Source organism: Manis javanica, chromosome 3 (genome assembly GCF_040802235.1).
Source record: "Manis javanica isolate MJ-LG chromosome 3, MJ_LKY, whole genome shotgun sequence".
In the NCBI taxonomy this organism is placed as follows: Eukaryota; Metazoa; Chordata; class Mammalia; order Pholidota; family Manidae; genus Manis; species Manis javanica.
In genome coordinates, this window is record NC_133158.1 from 148,094,028 (window position 1) to 148,119,874 (window position 25,847).

The following is a 25,847-nucleotide window of genomic DNA, read 5'->3' on the forward strand; positions in this document are numbered from 1 at the left end:
AAACACAAGCATTGGTTGCAAGTCTGATTAAGATGTAGTTAGGACTCAAGACCCTCTCCCCTGATTCTTGCAGAACGGCCACTGTCCCTCCTCCACCCGGCGTAAAAGTGCAAGTGGAGGTTGGAGAAGGACGGGCCAGAAAGAGGTAGACTAGGGTGCAGCTGGCCCAGCGGGTGCCCTCCTGCAAGCGGGGACTGTGGCCATGCCTCATAAACATGGTGGCAGTGACTCCCATATCCCTGTGTGCATGGGCCTTCACAATGTGGCCTCTTCTCCTCCCATCAAGAAGTCGAGTTTCTTTTCCCTTGAATCTGGACTGGCGCTGTGACTTTTTTTTTGACTAAGATTTTGGGAGAAATGATGTGCAAGGAAACTAGGCCTTAGGGAGCCTTGGTGACTCTGTTCTTGTCCTGTTGGAACTGTGAGACTTTGTGGAGAAAGCAGGCTAGCCGCTTGAGGATGAGAGAGCACACAGTGAAAGAGGCCCATCCAACAGTCAGCAGCAACCACAGGCATGTGAGGGAGGCCATCTTAGACTGTCAGGATGTAGGCACGTGATCAGATGCCTGCTGTCACTTGAGGAACCCCTGGTGAGAACAGCAGAATAACTGTCCAGTGGAACCCAGTCCCGCTTACCATCCTACACAACTGTGATTTAAAAAAAGGGTTGTTTTGAGGTGAGGCTTAGAACCTCACCCCCGCTGTTTTGAGAGAAATCTTCTGCATCCGTGGATGTTTTGTTGCCCTTGTCTAGCTTGGATTAATACTTAGTCTACAGGCACACACCTGATCATCTACATTTGCCTTCTCACAGCACTAAACTATGTTTTCTACCTTTATCTTGCATCTACCTACCACTTCAGCATTTTATTAAAAAATATATATAATAATAATAAATAATAATAATGGAGAAATGTGGGATTCATATATAAATCAAGTATAAAAATCAAACGAATAATCATATTTGACCTGATTGTTTATAGTTCATGATGCGTGATCAAAACCGAAGTGTCTGTGATGACTGCCCTTGCACTGTTCACCATGTAAGAACTTATTCACTATGTAAGAACTTGTTCACCATGTAAAAACTTGTTCATTATGCTTCAGAAGATTGGAGACTGTTGAGAATTAGGGCTTGGGGTTGATTAATGATTGTGCATCGAGTCCCCTATACAGAATTTTATTGTTGTTAACAACCATATGATCAATAAATATGAGAGATGCCCTCTCAAAAAAAATAAAAATAAAAAATAAAAAAATAACAAAAATAAAAAAAGGGTTGTTTTAAAGTCTGTACATTTTGGGTGGCTTGTTTCACAAAAATAGATAATGAATACAAGGATTAAGGGAACATCTGCTTTCTGAAGTGTGAGACCCTTAGCCCTTTTCCAAATACTCAGTTTCTAGGTTTATCCCTTCCAGGCAGGAAAATGGAAAAATTCCCTTAGGGGATTATTATAAGCTATAGTAGGTTGAATAGTGGCCCCAAAAGATATGTCCAAGTCCTAACTCCCAGTACCTGCGAGTGTGACCTTATTTGGATAAAAGGTCTTTGCAGTTGGAATTAAGATATTGAGATAATCCTTACTTTAGGGTGGCCCTTAAATCCAATGTAAGTGACAGAAAAGAAGGCCTAGACACACAGAAGAAGGCTATGTGAAGACAGAGGTGGAGACTAGTTAAAAAGCCTCAGGCCAAGGTCACCAAGATCTGCCAGCAGCCACCAGAAGCAAGGAGAGGGGAATGGAACGGCTTCCCCCTCAGGGGCTTTAGAGGAAACTGGCCCTGCTGACTCCTTGATTTTGAACTTCTGGCCTCCAGAACTGAGAGAGAATACATTTTTTGTTGTTTTAAGCTGCCAAGTTTGTGGTGATTTGTTAGAGCAGCCCTAGGAAACTATCATACCAACTCAAGAAAAAAAAAGATATTTACATCAGACATTACTCCTAATAAAATAGTACAGCCAGAGAATTGTACAGTTAAGCCTACTAGCCAATAAGCTCGGCTCACACAGAGCCTCCAATCGGTTCACTATTGACTTGGTTTAAAATGTTTCAAAATAGTAAAGTTGAAAACGGGTTTTAAATAGCCAAAGCTTACCACAGGTATGAGGAAATCCTCTATTATAGAAAACAGACCAAGGCTAATGAATAGAATCAAGAAGCTTGGAGGAAATAGAGGCAATAAAGAAAGAAGGAAACATTTCAAAATGGATTAATACCATCAGAGTAATAAAAGCGAAGTTGTAGCCATGAAGCAAGAGCAACATGCCATGGAAAAGAAGGTTCAGAGAAGAAATGTCAGAGGACTAAGCTTAATAGATGGCTTAGAAGATAAAGTGAGAAAATTGCCCAGAAAGTAGAACAAACAACAAAAATGGAAAATAGAAAAGGTAAGGAAGTTAGTAGATTGATCCAGAAGATCCATTATCTGAATAACAGGAGTTACAGAAAAAGATAAGGCAAAATAGAAGAGAAGAAATCAAATAAATAATAGAAAAAGTGATCAGCATGGAAAGATAGGAATCTGTAAATTGGCAAGGCCGACTTAGTGCCAGCCGCAGTGAATGTAAAAAGATTCCACAGAGACAAATCCTGGTGACATTTCTCAATGTCAAGGATAAAGTGAAACCCTGAAAGCTTGCAGAAAAGAAAAAAAGCGGTAATCAAATTAACAAAAACAGGTCCTGTGAAGGGATTGGAATCAACATGGCATCATTCTTAATAGCAACTCTGGTAACCAAAACATACAGAAGCAAAGATTTCTGACCTAGAATTTTCAGCCTGCCTAACGTGTTAACCAAATGCTTGTGCAGGATAAAACACAAATAAAACACATGTGAGAAATAGTTTACTTTCTGAGTGGTCTTTGATGAGAGTGACAGAATGAAGTCAGGACCAAAGATGAATAAAATTCTAGACTCCAACCAGCCTGGAAAAAGGAGAACCTTCATAGGGGTGAAAAAACGATCGGAATTCATAAAGTATCTCCTGCCTTTGTTAATGTGGAAAATAACACTGGGGGACCATTAGAGTCATGGGGAAGAACTGAAGAATTTGTGATAGTGGTGTTAAAAATTAACCAATAAATAATAATTGCAGCAATTAACAAACAAAAAACATGTAAGAAAAGAAACACAATCTTTACACAACAGACTTGGTGTTCGATATTTGCATAGTCAGAATAATTTAAACACTGAATAATAATTTAATAAAAATTAAAAATTGTCCTGGGTGGTGCTATAGGGGAGAAAGTTAGTTTTGCTGGCCCAGATGAGCTAAATATTTATCTAACACAAAAAAGTCAATACATGATGTTAAAAGTGTACAAAACAGAAAATAGCATCAACATAATAGTCAGCAATATAAAGACTAATTCCGAAAGAAATATCTAGAAACGTTGGCATATTTCTTTTGGAGACTGGTTCTGAGTATAGAAGGGGAGTTTTGTGTTTAGTCATAAGCACCGTAGTTTTGACTTAACCTGATTATGGGTATATTACTTTGATAAAAATTAATTGAAAAGAGTTTAGTGATATTAAAATTCTTTTAATTATATCATGATTTTGTTCTTGGTGTGCTTTGGAAATCATTGCTATAAGAAATATAGTTACTTACTCCTTCTAACTTTGTTTTGAAATTGCACTCCCTGGGAAAGCTTTACTAGAAAACTTGCAAGGAGTCTGGGGATAAAAACTGAATGTCAAAATATGAGTGTTTTAAAGATCTGTGATTTTGGTATTTGTAACTAGTCAGTCCATCCAAAATGGATTAGCTTTTCTCTTTTGGATAAAATTAAAGAATTCAAGCAAACAAGGGAAAGAGAATGAAGTCCAATCTGGAAAAATCAAGGAAGTCAAATTATAAATACTGATTTGAAAATTGCAAAAATCTCAAAAGTTAAGTTCAGATTCAGGAGTTTCAGCTATACTGAAAAAAACAATTTTGAAAGTAAGCATTTCAGTTTTTTGGTGGAAATAATGAAAATACACAGATAATAGATATAATGTAAAAGAAAAAGCTATGGATTTGAAGTCAGAAGGTTGAAATTTGAACCTTGGTTCCGCCTCTTACTGGTTTTGTGGCTTTGGTTGGGGGTAGTTAACCTTTCTCAGCATCAGTTTTACTATTTTAAAATGGGTATAAAAATATTAAATTTACAAGACTGTTGTAAGAACTACTTAAGATTATGCATGTAAATGACTTTTATAAACTATATAGCATTGAGAGCATTATACAAATGTAAAGGGTCATTACTAAAATAAGTACATTTTTCCATAAGTTCTAGTTGTCTGGTGTAGTAAAAACAGCTCTCAGTGTTGGAGACAGCAGTCTCAAATGTTGATAGGAAACAAAACTTTCAAATGAGCTCCACGGGAAATAAGGCTAGAGTAGGGAGAAGTTTTCAATTTCACCTTACAAAATGTCAAATAGGAAGTAAAACAAGGGGAAAAAAGGACAATAAAGAACATTAACCTATATTGTACCTTCATTTTTAACAGTAAAATTGTACAGTACCTTTTTAAATGAGGTCTAAAAAATTCAACTGTGTAAAACACAGGATTTTGCTATTGGGAGGTTAAATTAGATTAGGAATTGGGGATGGGAGCTGACTGATGCTTACATTTCAATTTTCATTATTATGAAGCTTACTGTATTTCACTAGATTAATCCTTAATACTTGAATTTTGGTAGATAGTGGATTATTTCCCATGAATTCTTATATGGTACCCAGAAAATTGTGAGCTTCCTAGAATTCCTGCTGATATTTTCACCAGTTGAATGAATACTTTGCACATAATGATGCTTTTTGTTAACATATTCTGCTTTGTGTCTTGAACTAGTAACATGTTCTCTGCTAGTCTGTAATTAGCTTCATCTCAGGATGAGAGTTTTCTGGTTATTTTTAAATGTCATGGGCTCCTGGTAGGCCATTTCTGAACAAATGGCCTCACAAATCAAATAAAGCGCAATGTAAACTTAGTCTTCCCATGGCACAATTTTTATCAATTTGATTCTTTTATTTTGTGAGACATTATTTATCTTTGAGACTGCATGTAATAAATCTCTCTAGTGTATAGCAGACAAATTATTGAGCTGCTCAAAGCCTGTCTGGGTCAGTAGAGTTTCTGCAGGTATTTGCAGGTGTCGTCTTGTAATATAGGCTCTGAATGGAGGAAGGACTGTAAAATTTCCTCAAAGGATGCGTTATTCATCGTGCAGCTAGTTTGGAGAGGAAAAAGACACTCTCTATTCTTTCAGACAGGCAAAATAACCGTATAATAGACTTTCTTTTCTCCTGCAAAAAGAATAAGTGCTATTAAATGGAATGTTTAAAAAAATTGTATTCACTAAGTATAAGTTCTGAACCTAAGCGAAAATAGAATTTTGAGAAATACTGAAATATGAAATACTGGCTCACAAGATGAGCTTCCTCTATCATCATTAGTCTTTTAAAATGTCACTGTTTACTGTTGGAACTCAACCAGGAGTTGGGAGGGGTGCAAGTTGTAGCACTCCAAAATCTCATGACTATAGACTATCTATGGTTAAAAGAACATATGGGATGTGAACAGATCCCAGAAATGGGCTGCTTTAATTTGTCTGATGGTTCAAGTACAGTTGGACAATATCCATCATATCATAGATAAATTTTCACAAATGCCTAGGGTGCCTAAATGGTTTTCTTGGCTTCACTGGAGATGGATGGTAATTATAGATTTGCTTTGTTTATGTCACCGTATTCCTATTATGTTAATATGTGTGTACAAATTAGTTAGTAGTTTAAAACCTATACATACTTAAGGTACTCTACAAGAAGATATGTCAAAGAAATAATCAATCCTCCCAAGTTTCCTTCATATGCTACATCTATAGCTTTTCTTCTTCCTTCCTAATTACAACCCTTAAATAGAATTCGTGCCTCATATCGAATTTACCGAGTATCAAAATTCCTCCAGGTGGTAAAGATAGCTCGAGACAAGTGCTGGGCATAGAAGCCACAGGGCATAAATCTGCAAAGAAGTAAAAAGCTAACCTTTGCAAACAATATGGCTTCTCTCTCACTTAGCAACTTTACATTTCCCTGTATGGCCCCGGAAGATGACTGGTTAGCCAGAGACGGGTAAGATTCCTCAAGGGAGGAACAACCTAAGACAGGCACAGTCGCAGGGGGGCCATCAGGTGAGAATTTGGGGATCAACAGAGGTGAGGCTCAGAACCTCACCCCCCCTGCTTTGAGAGAAATCTTCTGCATCCGTGGATGTCTTGCTGCCCTTGTCTAGCCTGGATTAATACTTAGTCCATAGGCACACACCTGATCATCTGATCATCTACATTTGCCTTCTTACAGCACTAAACTATGTTTTCTACCTTTATCTTGCATCTACCTACCACTTCAGCATTTTATTAAAAATAAAAATAATAATAATAATAGGAGAAATGTGGGATCAACATATAAATCAAGTACAAAAATCAAACGAATATTCATATTTGACCTGATTGTTTATAGGTCATATTGCATGATCAAAACCGAAAGTTTCTGTGATGAATGCCCTTGTACTGTTCACCATGTAAGAATTTATTCACTATGTAAGAATTCGTTCACCATGTAAGAACTTGTTCGTTATGCTTCAGAAGATTGGAGACTGACGAGAATTAGGCTTGAGATGGATTAATGATTGTACATTGAGCGTTGACCCCCCTATACTGAATTTTATTGTTGTTAACAACCATTTGATCAATAAATATGAGAGATGCCCTCTCAAAAAAAAAAAAAGTCACTGTTAGACTGTGGGGGGGCTCAATGGATTTTTGATCAAAATATCATATCCTTTTTGTTGCTACTTAATTAAATTATTCTTGAAGAGTTTACTTTTCCCAGTGATAGTAGGTGTGTAATGTTCATGCAGCAGCTTTGAGAATAACTCAGTAATAATAGCATGCACTGCCTTTTTACAAATATATTTTTATTTTTATTTTGGTATCATTAATGTACAATTACATGAGCAACTTTATGGTTACTATACACTGCCTTTTTGATGCCACACATTGTTCTTACAAATATTAATTCATTTAATCCTCACAACTACCTTATAAGGTAGCCACAGAGAACGTGAAGTACTCATTCAAGATCACACTGTTAATAATAAGAGCTAGCTGATTTGGACACAAGCAGTCTAGTTCCAGAATTCTTTGTTATGCTGGCGGCCTCACCTGGTTTCTATTTTTTTTTTCTCTTTCTAACCTTTGTGTTCTTGAATCACCATGGCAGACTGCTCTTGTGGTTCAGTAGAAAGATCTATAGATACACACACAGGAGGACTTACTTAGAACATTCTATTTTCGTAGGGAATTCTTTCTTTCTATGTATATTTATGAATGGCAAACATCAGTGTTTATGTAGAAAACATTCATTTGCAGGTAGCTACTAGCTTATAGTGAGTGGATTTTCAACAATGGATTTGTATTGATGATTGGTTTAATTTAATTTTATTGCTTCATGGAGAATACTGTCTTGTAGTTGAAGGGCTGTTTTCACTGATGAAATCTGAAAGATATATGGGAAGATTGAAAGCATGATCATTTTCCAAAAACAAAGTATCTATAACACTTGCAGTCTCAAAACATTGCTTTTGCCTGTATCAAGACTCCTCAAAAACTCAGTATGCTTTCTTACCATAGAGGGGAAATATCTCAGGAAATTGCAGGTACACTCTACTAATGTTCTATTTTGTTTAGATGACTAATGTGACGACAGACTATTGTCTTGACATCATAAGGAAATTTGAAGTTTCAGAAGAAAATAAGGTGAAAAATGTTCTTGGCATAGAAGGTAAGAGACCAATATTCCTAAATTTTCATTTCTCAATTCAGTGTGCTAAATTAAATTCTAGCAATTTTTAGGAAAAGAAATCAGGAGATACCCATGGAATCACACATGATGCAGAGAAAACCCACAACACGCTCATTTTCCTATAAAACAGATGCCATGATGCTGCTGTTTCTCTTACCTCTGCAGCGAGGCTGCACATTTTCCACTCCAAGACAGTCAACTTTGTGCCACTATGTATATGACTGATGCCAAGAAATATTAGGACTTCTCTCAAATGGCTAATTTTTTGAAATAGCCTCAACCTGATAATTTCATGAAGGGAAATTTCATTCTAAAATAAGTAATCGATGAAACTGCTGACTTGGAAGTATACATTTCTTTAACTTGTTTTACCTAGTTGGTAGTGGTGAAGTGGTTATGGGAACCTCATGTTTCATTAATAAAACCAGCTCATTTTATAGTTGAGAAAAGTGAGGCTCAAAGAAATTAATATGCCATATCAGGATTTAGCTCCTAGTATTATTCAAAACAATATGAATATAGGTACATGTACGTAGGAGTTAGCTGTATTTAAAATCTGTAGGGAAATAAGTTGCAGGCTGCTGCCCCAGAGTTTATGGGCACACCCCACTGCCCCCAAGAACATCCAAAGGCATGGTTCATCTTACTGGTTTTGATTATCAGCTTCCTATTTCCCACACTCTGGTGCTCAGCGTGGAGATACCATGTGTTCAGTAGCATCCTCCCAAACCAGTTTATCGTCAAATAATCACACCCCGAATTTAGTCCATGACAAACTTTTGACCTGCTACCTCGAGTATGGCACTGACAATACCACTTTTCAAATTAACCCAGTAACCTATGAAATCGCTGGTTGATCAGTGTTCCACTCAGTTTAAGTGGCATTAACACTGCATCAGTTGCCCATCAGGTCCCACTGGGAGACTGTGACTTGAGTTCAGGAGTTACTGAATAGCTTTGCAGTATGTCCCCTCTCACAGTCAATCAAATTCTTAAAAAGTCTCCTTATTTTTCTGCAGATTGTGTTTAAACCACTACTCCCCAAAGTCATATTTCAGTTTTTGACACTATGTGACCTGAAGCAAATCTGTCATTGCCCCAGTCTTCTCTGCAATGGCTGTCCTGAGGGTGAATAAGATAATCACTGTGAACATACTTTGATCTCTTTTGTCCCTGTTAGAGTCTGTTAAGTACATAATGCTTTGAAAGCTATAGTGCTTCACTCTTCTTCCTCCAAAGGCTTCACAAACTTCATGCGGAGTCCTGCTTGTGACGTATTTAACCCACTGCACCATGAAGTGTCCCAGGACATGGATCAGCCCCTATGCAACTACTACATCGCTTCCTCTCACAACACATACCTGACTGGGGACCAGCTCCTCTCTCAGTCCAAAGTGGACATGTATGCCCGGGTGCTACAGGAGGGCTGTCGCTGCGTGGAAGGTATGTGCTTCTGTCGAAGCTCTGGTGTGCCTTGGTGAATGTGTCCTTTAGTCAGTCAGGCGAATCTAGTATATGCATGAAGACTTAAAATATGCACTCACACTAATCATTTTTCTGCTCATTGTAAAGTCATTCTTAACTGATAATGATTTTTGGTTCCTCCTTACTGTCCAGTGAGATGGAAGAGAGATATGTAGTAGAAGTTAGGAAGCATACCTTGGGTTGCTGTAAAATTGGGATGAAAATGAAAATTTTTCCAAGAAAGATATTTTTGATTAAACAATGACAAAAACAGTTGTTCAGGATAACTATTCATTTTCAAGGTATTTCATGGTCTATCAATCAGCCAACGTTTATTAAATTTCTTGTAGGTTCCTTAAGAGTGAGGACACAGATGTTACACAAGGTTTCTGTTTTCAAGGAGCTCACAGTTTAATAGACTGGGTGGACAATAAAAACAATGATACAGAGTAAAAATTCCACCAGTTGGCTTATTTACATGGTAAAGAGTAGTGATAAGGAGAGTAAGGTGTGAGGTAAAATGCAATGAGAAATCAGCTAGGTTGGGAAGGTAGACATGAGTCAGCCATGAAGGGTTTTGAATGCTGTGGTGAGAAATTTCAACTTCAGCTTTTGGTAACAAGGGTCCACTGAAGGATTTTAATACCTATAGTGATATGACCAGACTTACAGTTTAGAAAGATCACTTTGACAGCAGTGTAGGAGGATAGTATTTTTTAGAATGTCTTTGTGGAGGGGGAGGGGAGATGAAGCTAGGTCAGGGAGAATGGTGGGAAGTGTTAAAACCTAAAATTTTCCCAAGTAAGTTTGAAGATGTAATTGGCTTTATTAAGCAATTCATGAATTGGACATTATCTTCTCTAGCAAGTACACAGATGCTCTGAGGAATTGTATAGAATGAAAGGTTTTTATAGACAAAGGATGGAGGAAAAGTTATTAGCAAAAGAACAGAAGGGATTGTTTCAGGCAAGGTCACTTCCTCTTGAGGGAAAGCAGAGGGACTTAGAATGTAGATCTTTTAGAGAAGATGGGGAGGACTGATGTGACATCATCTTATTGATGAGGCTCACCAGAAAATACTTGACTTACTATATTTCTGGGGGAGTTTGAAACTGTAGTTAGGTTTAGATATTAAGCCCTGGTTTGGTGACTTGACTTGGCAGAATTGATACCACATTGGGCCTGTGTCTTTCTTTATAACAGAAGGATTATAAAAATTTAGTTTAAGTGGAAAGAGAGATGATTATTTAGATATTAAAGAAGTAAACTTAACAAGACTTGGTGAGAGAAGTGAAGGATGTAAAGAATGAAGAGGAGAGCTAGAATGAATGGATGGTGCCACTATATACTATGGGGAATCTGAGAGGAAGGGCGTTCATGAGTTCAGTTTTCCATTTGTTGAGTGTATACTCATTTGTAACATTTACATGGACATTTTTATCAGTCAGTTGGATAACAATATCTGAACTCAATGGAAGGATCCAGGCAAGATAAAGATCTCATAATTCTGAATTTTTTATGTAGTAGTTAAAATCAAGAAAGTACACAAGATCACTAACAGCCGGAAGTGGAAAAGAGATTGAGGCCTGAGGACTTAAGTAATTGAACATTTTGAAGTAGGAAGAGCAAGGGCAACCAACAGGGACAACTAACATAAATGTTCATTTAGATCTAAGGGATGAAATGGGCAAAAATGTCCCATGCAACAGAGAAGTCAAATAGTGTAAAAAGTAAGTATCCAATCTGGTTGCATTTAGTAGTTGGGAGATTATTGGTATCCTTTGTTGTAGTTTTGGTCATGTGTTAGTGGGAAGGTGGGAATGGCTGATTTGGGTTAGTGACTTGGCATTGAATGATACAGGGCTGGGTAGGCTCTGAGACTTGGAAGAGGGGGACATGAGATTGGGTTGTTTTTCCAGGGGATAAGGGGACAAGAGATTTTTGAAAGCGTTCATGCCTTTCTTTTTCAGGAAAGTAGGAGAGAGCATCATCCACTAAATATAAAGTGGGTGGACATTAGTCTGGGGGTTTGAGAAGATCAGCAAACAGTCAGAAAGGAGCTGATGAGGTAAATTAGGGAAGACAGCCTAGCTAATTTCAAAAACAGTCTTCAAAAAGAAAAGTCTTTTTGTTATGCAAAAACTGCATCCTTACTCCCCATTTCCAACTGATTAGATATTGGAGCATTAGAGACAGTTTATAGAATTGATCCAAGCCTCTGGATTTCTAGGTTGTATGTAATATTTTCAAGGCGTTGGTGAGTGCTTTTTAAAGTAACTGGCGGTCCATGAGCCTAAAAAAGGAAATGAAATGGATAAGAGGCCATAACATGAGGTTAAGAGACTAGAAGACCTGAATACATAGAAATATGGAGAACGTTGTCATCACACAAACAAAACAAGAACAGAGTTGTTATCACAAGGTGGAATTTTGAATATAGTTACAGGTGATAACCGTATCTAGGGCATGTCAGGGTGAACATGATTGAAGCAGCGTAAAGAAGGGATTGTTAGCATTGAGAAGGTCAAGGTTAAGCTATTGAGTAGGTTGCCCACATGGACTTTTAACTCATAAAGGATGCTGACAAGATTAAAATTTTTTTAAATGAAAAGATTAAAAATTAGAGATTAAAAACTGTAAACCAGATACTTAAATACAAAAAGGAATATTATAGGAAAGGCACTTGGAAGATGCCATAAGGTAGAGTTGGATAAAGTAAGATTCTAAAGGGGAGATTTTTTTCCACAAATGTAAAGCAGTTGTTTAAAAGTAGCAATAAAGGCCTAGAAAATGTCTCCTAGAGAATGTATACAAAAAAAGCATCTATGGAGAAAGGAAGTTGTGTCCTCCACAGTGAACTGGTTGCTAATCAAGATAAGGAGATCAAGGGAAAATCCCAAAAAGAACCTGATTATGAAAGGGAGTTTGTTTATGGAGGTTCCATGGAGCAAAGGGGAATTGCTTTATAGTAGGATTAGAAGTGGAGAACAGGTTGTTCTTGGGTGGTGGAGCAGGGTAGGGAAATGAATAAAGCAGTAGGATGATGAGGTAAGACAGGTAACTGCATGGGCCTTTCTTTGTCAAATAGTTTCTGGCATGTTATGAAGATCAACTAACGTATTTTAAAAATGGACAGGCATTAAAAACTATCTGCACACAGAGCCATTAGGACCACTACAAATTTAGTGCTCTCGAAATCTATGTTTCAAGGCATGGCATTTTTGCAGCAGGTACAGAGAATACTTACAATAATGACTGACAATTGAGTAGCTTAAGCAGCTGAATAATGAAGTTGCTTATAAAATATCAATATAAAGAAAAACCTTCCAAGCAACTAAAGGTCTTGAGGTGATATTCTGCTCTCAGCCATTATTCAACCTTTTGTTCACTCAGCACTCAACACGTGTTACGAGTCTGACATGCACAGAGGCCCTGGGCACACACCCTCACTGGGTACATGATGATGGGTGCCTGTCATTTGAAATGGTGATATTTTCTTGGGGGCCAAGTAGAGAAAATGGCTCCTAATGACTCCATGAAGTAATAGTCAACTCTAGGTAGTTTTGTAATTTTGTTATTTCTGTGTCCTATACTCTATTTCTTTTGCTTTTCAGGTTCTATAGTTACCTAGTCGTCTCTTCTTCGGTTTCTCTGTCCAGATCAGTGTCCTACCCAGGCCCAACTGTGTTCCCGTGAACAACTCCTCATACTGAACCAAAACTTGTAACCCTCCAACTTTGTTTGGGATATTAAGAAGTAAAGTTATCTGATTAAGATAGTTTATAGTCAGATACAAATAATTTTTAGTCTTAGCTTTTTTCAGGGGTCTTTTAATTTTAAAATGAGAGCATTTAGAAATTGTGTGCAGTAGATATTGAACCCAGGCTTTCTCTTGTGCATTCTTTCTCCCTGTCTTCCAGTCACCAGAGTAGCTACTTGACCCTTCTTATCTAAAAGGTTGCCTGCTCCATCTATCACACAAACTGAGAATATGCATGCTGTGGTGTAGTTTCAAAAGGCATGTGGCCTCTCAAATACCTCTGCAGCACTTTGTATCAGGAAATTCCTCCCCTGTTATTTGGTTTGCAGTACTTACTCCTGGAATCATCTATGACTGGACAGTGACAGCCAAGCTGCTACTTCTGGAAGGATTTTGTTGAGGAGAAGGATTATATTTATCTGGGAGACTTGGTCTGCTTTGTCCTTGATCTGTTTTCTGTTTGAAATCGTGGTTGTCAACTTGGCTTTGAATGTACTGTAGGAACAGGGGAACTGCGATGATTTCAGCCCCTTTTGTGACTAGATCCTGGTTAAGTGCTTTCAATACATTCTTATTTAATTCTTAAAGCATTAAGGGAAATGGAGTAATCTCCTTCAGAGGATACCTCAACACGAGGCAGGGTGAGTGCTTCAAGATCCTGTAGCTTGGAACCTGGGATTTGAACCCAAGTTTGTCTGACCCCTCCACTCCATTGTTCTCCAAAACCCCTGTATGCTTTTTAGAGGAGCAAACACTGAATGGCATGACCAAATTAAGGGAGGTCAAATGAGGGCTATCAGGTCATATAAGGAAGGCTGGAGAAAGTGAAGTATGAAGGGGAGGTTGGCTTTAAAAGAAGGAATTTGCTTGACTCATGATTATAAGTACCACCTAAATATTTAGGTGTTCTTGAAGACTTGGAATCTGATGATATCATCTCTTCTTCTCTCCTAATAATTTCTGTCATCCCTGTGCTTTGAAGATTTTGGTTCACATCCAAAGCTTGGGCCTGTAGACAATAGTGAATGTATATACCCGGGGGTACTTTTATCTGTCTTGGGTCCACATGAAGTTTTTTTTCCAAGTAGACCCATTTTATTTTCTCAGGTAAGACATTTATATGCTAACAGGTATGAAAGGATATAGAGAATAGTCTCCCTCCTTTGCCTGTCTCTCTACGCTTGATTCTTCTTCCCAGGTGACAACATTGTTAACGAGTCCTTTCATCCTTCTAGAGATAATCTGTGCATATCCCAGCAACTAGTTCTATACATCTTCTTCCTTCCCACATACACACCATTTTTCAGTTTTCTTAAGGAAAATCCCAACCATAGGCCAAAGTAGAGAGAACAATACAGTGACCCCACTCTGTGCCCATCTCCCGGCTTCAACTGCTGTCAGCTCACGGCCAGTCCCGTGTCAGCTGTACACCCACTCACTTCTTGCTCCCACTGCATTACTTTGAAACAAATCCTAACCACCTTTATGATTTCATTCATAAATATCTCAGAATGGACCTCAAGCATGTAAGGACTCTCTTAAAAGACCACAGTCACAATATTATCATCAGATGAAGCTGTTTTTACTCTTAAACAGCTGCAACTATATTTAAAAAGCCTTATTAATAGAATGTAACAGGTCATGGATTGAATATTTCAGGTCTCACAGATGTTTTTCTGAAACAGCTATTGCCAAGTATGGTGCTTAGAGAGAGAGAGTAATGATTCCAGACAGTTTCTTCATGGTATTGCGACCTGAAGAATCTCTCCACTTTCAAACTTCTATTTTGATAATTTGTTTTCCATCTTCATTAGCTCAGCTGCAGTAATGTCTTTGGTTAGGATGTGTATGGTGTCTTGGGGAAGACTAATAAGTCTTTTTTGGTGAAGTGGGCTTGTCAGCAAATAAAAATGATAACATTTTTTTACATGCCCTTTCATTCCCTTTTTCGGCCCAAGTTACTTAATAAATATGGATGTTCTGTCTAGGGGATTTTCTCTCTCATTATGGAACTGATGTTACATCGCTGCTGTGATCAGTTTACATCCCTTCCTGTTACCTCTGGGAGGACTATCAGGGTAGAACATTTTTAAGTCCCATTCTGAAAAATTGTCATATTAGCTGCTCAGCAGGCCTTCAGAACTGGCCAGCTCTTTGTCACAGCACTTTTGGGGGCCGCTAATGTGTGATCTGATTGAAAAGTGGGCCCTGGTTATTTTGTGGCTAAGGGAATTGGTTAGAGCGTTTCTACCTTGCCAACATTCCCATTACAGCATTAGCTCTTACAGGAAACTTCACTGCCATTTGAACTTGGCTGCAGACATCTCGTTAGGTTGGGAGTGTTGCTATCCTCATTTAACATTAACATTAATAAGTGATAAAATTGACTTAAATAGTGAACATGAGGGGACCCATCCTCGACTATGGATATTGTGCCTGTCATAAATATTGGTGGAACAGCATTTCTTTCATGACCAGTGTAGTTTTAAGAGCTATTTTTATGATAATCAAGTCAGGCCAGGCATTGCCTCAACTATATTCATTCCTAAAGCATATTAGTTCAATAATGAGGAAACTTGTTATGCCCTTTTTCCTCCAAAAGGGGGTGAAATCAGGGTATGAATTGTTCAAATTATATATTTTTGAAACATCTGTTCATTTTTTCCACATTTATATCCAAAGACAAGGAGTGTCAAATATGTGCTCAGAATGGATGGAGCGTCTTTCCTGAGAAGATATCTTCAATACGTTTGACCTCATTTGCAGGCACAGGGGAACAGTACAGCAGTGTCTGAGAGTACCCCCAAACCTTTGGTCTTCTCAGCAGCATCTTTTTTTTTCAGCTTTGTTTCTAACATTCCTATGGCATTAATCTTGGAGTTCTTACTCCTTTTATTTTTTCCAATTTTTTTCAGTAAAGATATTTGAACAGCCAATGTTTAATCAGAGAGCAGAACGAATAGCATATACATAGCCTACATATCCTCTCTATATCTCTAAGTATCTGTGAGAGATTGATTGACTTTAAGGAATGGGCTTATATGAGCATGAGGATTGCCGAATTGGAAGTCTGCAGAGCAGGCCAACAGGCTGGAGACTTAGGTAGGAATGGGTGTTATAATCCTGAGGAGAATTCTTTCTTCAGAAGATGGTAGTCTGTGCTGTTGCAGCCTTCATCTGGCTGGGTCAGACCCACCCACACTTGGAGAGTAATCTGATTTAAAGTCTACTGATTTAAATGTTATCACATCTAAAGAATATCCTTGCAGCAACATTTAGACTGGTGTTTGCCCAAACAACTGAGCATCATTACCTAAAAACGCTGACACATAAAATTAACCATCAGATGACATCATGGTTATGTTGAACAATTTGGAAGTGATAAGGAAAATATTCAACACAGCCGTCAAGGTCAGCAAACCACTTTTTTCCTCTGGTTGGCAAAGCACTCCCAGCTCCCTGCTCCCCTCCTTCAGGCTCCTCTTTTGCCTTGCACGTGCTGAAATGCCACATAGCAAAATAATATAAATTGCTCCCCTTGCTTGTGCTCAAGGCTCAGACCTTGGGAGATTACTCCCCTCTGAGCCCTCTGCTGTGAAATAAACCTCAGCACTCCAGGACCTCCGAGTGCCACTTGGTTCTTCCGTCAGTGACTCAGTCCAGGTTTTCCAATATTTTCCATAACAAAAGTTTTGGAGGGAAATGGGAGATATAATCTCCTGGGATAATATACAAAGCACACATTTAAGGATGGTGCTACTAAAATAGAGAACAGGTGTAGTCTTAACTGAAAGGCAGAGTTTCAACTGGCATTCCATTAGCCAAACTCAACTGCAGAATTGTTTGATTTTGGCCATATTGTAAAAATTAAAAATGGATTAATTGCCACTATTTAAAAAATTGGGAAAATTCAAAGCAGGAAGATGTAGATTTTTTTACTTTTCTCAGATCTAGTGACCAGGGTCCTTATTCCCACTTAGCAGTGATTGACTCACAGTTTGAAGTAGTTATTTCCTTTTGACACATACTTGCTGTTGGCCTGCTGGTAATTGTTAGCTTACCTAACAGTAACATAAATGAGTACACCTGCTAGCTCCTCTTGGCGTTTGAGTTTGTGACCCCATACCATAAAGAAGGGCGATGTCATGAGAGTCGGCAAAGTTTTTTGGGGGAACCTATATTAGCCTTGATTGGGGTTTAGATAAGCAATGTGAAAGAAAACATTTCAATTGATCTTAAATGGAAGAAGCAAAGGAGTGGGTTGTAAGTGAGAAAACTTGCCTAACTAGGAGAACAAATGTGTGTAGGAGAAAATAAGGTTGATTTGTCAGACAGGAGCTAGGAAAATAAGTCAGGCAACACCAATTCCTTTCACAGTTAAACCTGAAATCTCAGAGTCCTAAAACAACTCAGATTTCTTTCTTGCTTAAATAAAATCCAAAATAGGTGTTCCTAATGGATGAGTCTTTTAAGCAGTGATTGAGGGGTCCAGGCTCCTCCATCTTGTGGCTATGCCACCTTCAATACATGCCTTTTAAAGTCACAGAAAAGGAGAGAGTATGGGTGACTGTGTAGGACAGGTTTTTATACACCAGACCTAGAAGTGATTCACATGGTTTTTGCTTACATTGCAGTGGCCACGTCCTATGGCAAGGGGAGGCTGGGCAATATTGTCCAGCTGTGTGCTGGGGCAAAAGAGAATACAGGCTTAGCAAACAGTAGCCAGCCTCTAGCACAAGTGATAGAGACCTTGGATCATGCAGGCAGGGGCTACTGTAGGATATTCATTAATAAATTTAGCACATAGCTGTTGACTACATACTGTGTATGTGTTGGATGCTGGTTATGCACAGAGTAGGCTTTTGAGCAAAGGAACAACATTGTGAAAGCAGTGTTTTGAGAAATTAGTCTAAGTGGCAGAGCATAAAACAAGGGAAGGCAAACTCTTAAGTGAGGGAGGATGGTGAGGAAGCTGTTTTCTCCAGCGGGAAGCCAATGAGGTTGTCCATGCACATAGCAATATTAATATGATCAATAATAAGAATAGTAACTATGTGTCAGGTGGTATTGTAAGCAGCTTTATGTGTACAACACTCAAAATTATGATGCAAGTGCTACCATCATTTCCTTTTTATAGATAGGGAAGCAGGGCTTTTAAAATTTGCCCATATTCACATAAATGTTGGCAGGGCCTCAGGATTTGAACCTAGAAAGGCAATTTTATTTTATAACTATTGTGGAATTAATAAAATAGAAATAAATCTAATGGAAACATAATGAGTTTAAGTGAACAGTAATGAAAGACTGTTACTGAGTTGAGCAGGCCACTGTGAAGCACTAAAAGGCCTTAGTAAACTGAAGAAGAGCTGAAATTAGATAAACAATATGTTAAGAAATGTCGCTATTCTTGGGTACACTTGATTGGATTCAGATCAGTTTTTAGTGATAGTTCTCCATAAGTGCTAGGCTACTTGTGAATATGAAATCTTTGTTAACTGTAAATGCTCAGAAACCAATCATTTATGATCTTTATTCCCTTATTGTGATAAGTATGCCAGAACACCCATTTCTCTTTGTCATCTTTGTCGTGATCATAATACACATAATCTCAAATAATAAACTAAAAGTATTTGTCTGATATTTCCAGAAATATTAGTGAACACCAGAAGCTTTGGGTTGTTGACGTGAAGTTCTGTTTTTGGCAGTTGACTGCTGGGATGGCCCAGATGGAGAGCCAGTGGTACACCATGGCTATACTCTCACTTCAAAAATCCTCTTCAGAGATGTTGTGGAGACCATCAACAAGCATGCCTTTGTGAAGAATGAGTAAGTATAGCAACATCCAGGAGCGAAGCTGGCACACAGAGCAGCAGCTGGTGTAACATGGCTACAGAACCAGCCGTTCATCCTTGGAGTCTGCATTGCCCTTTCTGCTACCCTACTTCTTTCCTTCCTTTCCAACAAAACACTGTGAACAAATAATGTGGGCTCCCTGTTTGTACTTTCCCATTCTCCGTTTATTCCTTACCCCATTCCTTCTGAAGATGTTGCCTCCTCAAAGCATGTTCTTACAAAGAGTGGCCTCAAAATTTCCAACCCTGGCATACACAGTGTGTCCATGAAATCTGGAAATACAGGTCACTATATATAATAAAGAGTTTATTGCTATTGTATTACAATACAGTAAAATAATATCTAGGTTTCCAGAATTGCTGGATGTCATGTATATATTGAAATGTCTAGTGACCTTGTGCTACATGACCTCTCCTTGGCATTTGATAATGGTGACTATTTTCTCCTCAATACTTTTTTTAGGGGGGGTGGAATTTTATTAGAACTTTCTGTTCTCTATTGCTATTATTGCTTCTCACCTTTTTTGGCCTCTGGTCTTCTATACCATTTTCTTACTCTTGTAATAGTCACTATTTTCTAAGTCATTGCTCTTGGTCTACTTCTTGGTTATTTGTCTAATTATGTGTCCAGAACTCAGTTTCAGAGCTATATAGAAAAATTCTAAGTAGAAATGCATCTGAATATCTCAGAGGTACTTCAGAATCAACAAATGTCATTATTTGTTTAGGTATTTATTCATGCCTACTGTAAGCCAGGCATGCCGTAATAGGTGCCGGGAGCCACAGCACTGAACGAAAGGTGTGGCTCCTACCATCCTGGGACTTACACCCCAGACTGAAGTCAGCATCTCATCCTGCCAAACCTCTTCTTGCTCTGTCTCCTCTTAGTTAAGGGTAGCACTGTCTACCAGGGGCTTCAGCACAAAACTGGAAGTCTTTATGGATTCAGCCAGTTCTTGTCAATTCTACTTCAATTGTCTTTTGACTCCATTGCCTTCTCTTCATTTTCATTTCCCGTTTGTTCGTCTTCCACACTGGTACATTTTTTTTTCTGTCTGGAAATATAAGCACAGTGTAATTCTTGTCTTAAAGTCCTTCAAAAGCTCCCTGTAGTACAGAGCTGTGTCTTCCATGCTGGTCAAGGCCTGGACCCTCCTTCTCTTCCATGCTGTCTTCAGCCACTGCTCCTCAGAGACTTAGGCTTCTCCTTTCATTGGCTGTCTTCTAGATTCCCCAGTGATCCCAGTTCCTTCACCACCTCCTGCCCTTGCATATGCTGTTCTCTCTGGCTGCAACACCCTTCCCCACTACTCCACCCGCCTGATTCTTGCTCATCCTGTAAGACTGCTTATGGACTGTCCTCTGGCAAATGTACTGACACTCCCAGCTGATGTAAATTCTCCTTTTCTCTGTTCTTAGCACCCTGAGCGTATTTCTATCAAATCATACAGCACTCTCTCACAACTTGTTGGTTACTTGCCTTCTTTTAAGTCTTTAAAACCATGAACTCATTGAAAATATGGGGTTATGTGTCATTCATTCTTTACTGTCTAGCAAGTGCCTGAAATCTCCAAGAAAGGCGTTTTGAACTAAAAGAAGCAAATTAAAATTGCAATTGTGTAAATAAATTATATAGAATTTAGTAGCCTTTAAAAATTCTAATATTTGGTCTTCTAATTAATCATGAGGTTAACATGCTATTCTTAGCACGAAACTCTTGCTGCATGGCACATTTAGTTTGTAGTGACTTCTGTGTGGAAGACTCAGGTGCTGAATTCTGAAGGATCTTTTCTACCCTGATTGATTGCTACTAGTCTTAGCCAAGATTTTGCCTTTGTTTTCCAATATGCAAAATGGGGTGTTGAGAAGACCTGCTACCTATATACCTTAAAAGATTCTCTGGTGACTCAACAATGCTTATTTCAAATTTGGAAATCCTTAGGAGGAAAGCACTTCAAATTAAAACAGTACACTTGTTTAGCACATTTCTAAAGTTCAGTCTTTTTCCTTTCTTCCTTAAGTTTTAGTTGCGTCTTAGCAGCAGGGTTTCTCAACCTTAACACTGTTGACATTTTGGACCAGGTAATTCCTTGTGGGGAACTATATTGCACATTGTCAGATGGTTGGACAGCATCCTTGACTTCTACGACTTCTACCCACTAACTGTCAGTAGCAGTCTCTCATACTGTGCCCACCAAAAATGTGTCTTCAGACATTGACAAGTATCCTTTGGGAGGGGTCCTGCACCATCCCCCTGCCCGCCCCCACCGACTACCGCTGTTGAGAAGCACTGCTTTATACTAAGCATCATTAGGCACTAATAAGCTTTTTATAAACAGATTGACAATTTAAAAAATCATTGTTTGAGTTCCCTGATGTGATTGCATAGACAACTCAGGGTTGCTAGTTTGTTATTTTTCTTTTTTTCTAATACCCTGGGGTGAAATATGTGAGGATACAAGAGCAGATTATAGGCAGATTACCCAAACAACTTCAGTCACAAGGGCTCATCTTTTATATTACCTTTGGCATCAGCTTTTACCAATGAGGGTAGGATATAATTTCAGGAGGTCACAGTCCATATTGTGGAGCTTGGGTGTGTCATATAAGCCCAGAAGTAATTTTTTTTCTCCACACAGATATATTAGGCAATTTATATGTTGGTATGTATACTCTAGAAAAAATATGTTGCCTATTATTGCAGAAGATATGTGATGATGTAACAGAGAAAAAAATCAAAATAAACCTTAATTAAGCAGTAAAATGAGGTAATCAGCCCCAGTTCCCTCTCTGCCTCTCCACCAACTCCTGGGGCTGTCTTTGATAATCACTCTGCTGGGGCCTCCCAGTCTGTGCAGAAACCTGAGTGCTGGCAGAGAATGAATGATTGCTTTTTTCCTTTCCTTTCTGAAAGTAAAGACTAGTATATAATTCTATACGAATGATTTTGAAATACCTGACATAGGATGCTTATAAAACACAACATTCCATTATGGTATTTTATCTTCAACAGTAATTTTCAGTTGGGTATTGATTATATGTTTATAGAGTAAATATCTATATGTAATGACATTCAGTAGTCTCTTAGATGTTTCTAGACTTTAGAAAAAAGAACATAAAATTTCATTTATATGCATGTTCTTTCTTTAGGCTGATCTCTCAATTTTTTTTCTGTTTTTTTCTTTTTAAGGGACATAATGTATGTACCATTTTTTGTGTGTGATGCAAAATATTAGACTAAGTCACCCCATGTGAATGGGTATTTTGTTCAGCCATTATGCCTGGCAAAGTACACTTGGTCAGAGGGTTTTTTTAAAAAAAAATACGTCTCGTTTCTCTCATTTTGGAAGCATTTTAATCATCACCCCTCTCACAAATACTGTCACCAGGATTGTAGTAATATAATGAATACACCATGGTTTCTAAAAATGCCTGTGAGTTGCCTGTCCCTGCTGCCTGTAGACTGTTGCTGTCCTCACAGGTTCCCAGTCATTCTGTCTATCGAGAATCACTGCAGCATCCAGCAGCAAAGGAAGATAGCTCAGTACCTGAAAGGAATATTCCGAGACAAGCTGGACCTGTCGTCTGCAGACACAGGAGAGACCAAGCAGCTGCCAAGCCCTCAAAGTCTGAAAGGCAAAATCCTAGTGAAGGTAAAGAATTCAAGGAACAGTAAGAGGCAGAATGACCAGTTCAGCCCTCTCTCCCTTAAGGACTAAAACCTGTTTTATCAAAAGAACAATAATTAGAGTCAGTACATAAAGGGTTGTGTCTGCACCTGATTCCAATTTATTTATAGTCATACCTTCAGAAAAAGCTTGCTATTGACTGACTGTGTACCCTGGGATTTGTTTTGATGAAGCAAGATCATCAATACTGTAAGCCAAGTGTTTAATAGTTTAGTCTGCAATAGTTCACAATGGAGAGAAATGCATGTATAGGAGCGTGGGATACAAGGGAGGAGAAGGTTCCTTGTGTCCATATCTGAAAACATTTCTTTCAGATTCTTCTCTCCCATTTCAAGCTCCAATAACTGTCAAAAAAAAAAAATGCCTTCACGGTTGGTCCGTCTTGGTTATGTAAGTGAGAGCTCTCTTCAAAGAGGAGCACAGGCCCAGACAGTGCCCACAGGACTTGTGTGTCTGCAAAGGAGCAGTAGGCGAATAGAATGACATTTTATAAGAAGATCTCCTGAGGGAGGAAACTTACTACCTGCAGTGAATATTTTTAATGCAAGAAATAACCAGAAAGTGATGTGAGATTTCAGATCACTGACTTTATGGTTCTACTTAATTCCAGTTAATTTTATGTGTTTGGACCAAAACCACCTTGGAGAGTTGTATTGTTTTGAGACTAAAAACCTAAGGAAGAGCAGTAGGGCATTAATATTCAAACTGGGTTATATTTTACTTAAAAGTGGTGTGTACAAAAAAACCAAGTATCACATAGGAGGCAAAGGAAAGTCAAAGAAATGGTTGATGAAAAATTATTGCTCATTTCATAACAATACTTTAAATGGGGGCTTTAAGGCAGGGCAGCAAATGGGAAAAATGTGAAGTATTCATTTTTGGAATTGGTGAAAACTTGTTTTCCTGTCAGTTAAGTGATAATTATAGACTGAATCCATCAAAGAGGCATTGTGGGGCATTTGTATGTAGGAAAGCATTTTGAATAAAAGCTCCAAATAATGCAAAAGATAACATTAAGGCCAATTTTTCTGAATTCTTGCTAAAGCACTCTGGGTGAAAACTGATTCCTGGATTAGAAAGCTAAATGTCACCTTTATAGCCCTACAACTGTTTCCGTATTTCCTGAATAGTCCTTAGCCAGCAGTCAGAAGGTTAGATACAGAATAAATCCATTTGGTTGAAATCTTTCCCTTTTCCATAGTGGAACTTCAGGTAGGTATTTGATGGGAACCGAGTCCCTTCTGCATAACTGGACTTTGGGTCATTTGGCAACAGATGTCCTGGGGCTGATGGGCACCGGGGTGGATTGGAGCCACAATATCTGAGGCTCTCATTGGAAGGAGTGGTAGCTATCTGGACTGTGCGTGTTTCAAGGGACTTTTTGCTTGACCCCATTTGCAAGTAGTAACTTCTCTAGACTTTGAGATTTCCTAGATCCATGGACCAGCCCACATCCATTTGCAGAAAATACAAGAGAACTAATTTTGCTCTGTTCCTTAGCATCAGAGCAATCTCTGATCCAAAAAGCAACATTTGTTTCACTACATACCACTTTGGAAATAGACAAATTATTTATTATTATAATTATAATATACTTTTTTCCAAACACACATTGCTATATATTTATACATATACATATGTCATATGTGTGTATACACATGTATATGTGTGTCCTGAAAAGTAAACAGAAAGTTGCCTTTAAACAAAAATAATAAGCTTGGAATTTTTCATAGACCTTTATTGCTGAAAGAAACATTAATTATCTGGTCCAAGCTTCCAACTTTTTACAGATGTGAATCACAGAGTTTTTACCACCCTCCTGGGGCCATGCAGCTTGGAGGTGAGAAGTAACTATAGTTCTAGGTAACTTGCAATGTTTCCATGTACTATGGGCCAATTATTCTAATTCTTGAGTCTAACTCCCATATGAAATGGTATATAGATCAGAAAGGGATACCTAGAAGGTACCTGAACATTCTTTGTTTATATCTACGCTGGACCACAGCTAAGTTCCTTAAGTCCCATTAACTTCTCCTGAAATGTATCCTATAATTTTCCTTAGGAGTAACACTATTGATAAGGGGCTTTAAGAAACAATGTTCTGTTGTATTGCTTTTCTTCCTATATGCCTGGATAAAGTATCTTTTGAGAAGCAGGAATGTGGAGAAGATAAGGCCCTCATGGTTTTTAATTCAGTTTTAAAAGGACTGAAAATGAGAATACCATGTGGATGCTCTGAGAAGGCTGCCTTTCTTTATTCCCTTGCCCACGGCCCCACCTACGGGAAGGGGGAGGGCAGCTTAGTGTGGCCCCCTGCCTACTCAGGACTGCCTGCTCATCACTGTCACACTCTCCTGGCCACTCTGTGGTGTCAGGACTCTTCATATCACTCAGGGATTGCCATTCCTTACTCACTGATACTAGTTCTCATTTGTTAGCTTTGTTCTATCGAACATTTAAAAAAGATACTGAGTTTTGATGCAATTTCAAATGAGGAAATTGCTATCACTATTATTTTAAGTGTCTGTGTGCAAGTCCATCTTGGTGTCTGCCATTATGCCCAAAAGGTATAACTAAAGGAGGGTGTTCACTTGATGTCTGTAAGTTTCTGATTGTGTCTGGTTACCACTTAATTGAGAACCTTATTTCTGGTGCTGCCATATCACCATAGCTACTCTCCAATGCCCTCTAAAACAGAGAAAAATCAACTCATTTTATAGAAGCCTTTTGTGTCAATAAGACAATATATAGATGTAAATGCTTTAATTCTAAGCTTTCTTGTTAATTGTTGATACACAGGAGAAAGCAAAAACTTGTTTTGCCATATTTACTTATATTCATAATATATGTACATATCCATATGTCGACTTGCCTCTATATTGTGGAAAGGACAGAAAAAGGTGTAGGTTTCACTTTGCAAATAGCACATACAAATAAGAAATAAAATACGTACTCATACAAAGGGAAGTTATATCCCACCTTTTTAATCCTATAAACATCCTTCTGTAAATTAAATGAAGTGTTAAGTATCCAAACCCCCAAAGTGTGGATTCTTCATACAGATTTTATTTTCATTACATAAATGACTTGATTGAAACTATTACTCTGCTCAGTACCCAAGGTCAAGAGCTTTGGCTATCAGGGAGGGCATGTGAAAACTGGGAGGGAGAGTTCTCAGAAAATCTGACTATGCGGGTGGCCTTGTGGAGGGAGACAGTGGCTGAGGAG

General features: G+C 38.3%; 1 protein-coding gene across 3 annotated transcripts in view; it reads left to right on the forward strand.

Moving 5' to 3' along the window:
- The window catches only part of PLCH1 (phospholipase C eta 1), a 199,403-nt gene that overhangs the window by 125,875 nt on the left and 47,681 nt on the right, over positions 1 to 25,847 (forward strand). For all 3 annotated transcript variants that reach the window (XM_073232187.1, XM_073232185.1, XM_073232186.1), the window contains exons 6-9: positions 7,740 to 7,833; positions 9,094 to 9,297; positions 18,784 to 18,904; positions 22,412 to 22,583. In XM_073232187.1, the coding sequence (XP_073088288.1) occupies positions 7,740 to 7,833; positions 9,094 to 9,297; positions 18,784 to 18,904; positions 22,412 to 22,583 (591 nt within the window). The remainder of the gene's footprint in view (positions 1 to 7,739; positions 7,834 to 9,093; positions 9,298 to 18,783; positions 18,905 to 22,411; positions 22,584 to 25,847) is intronic.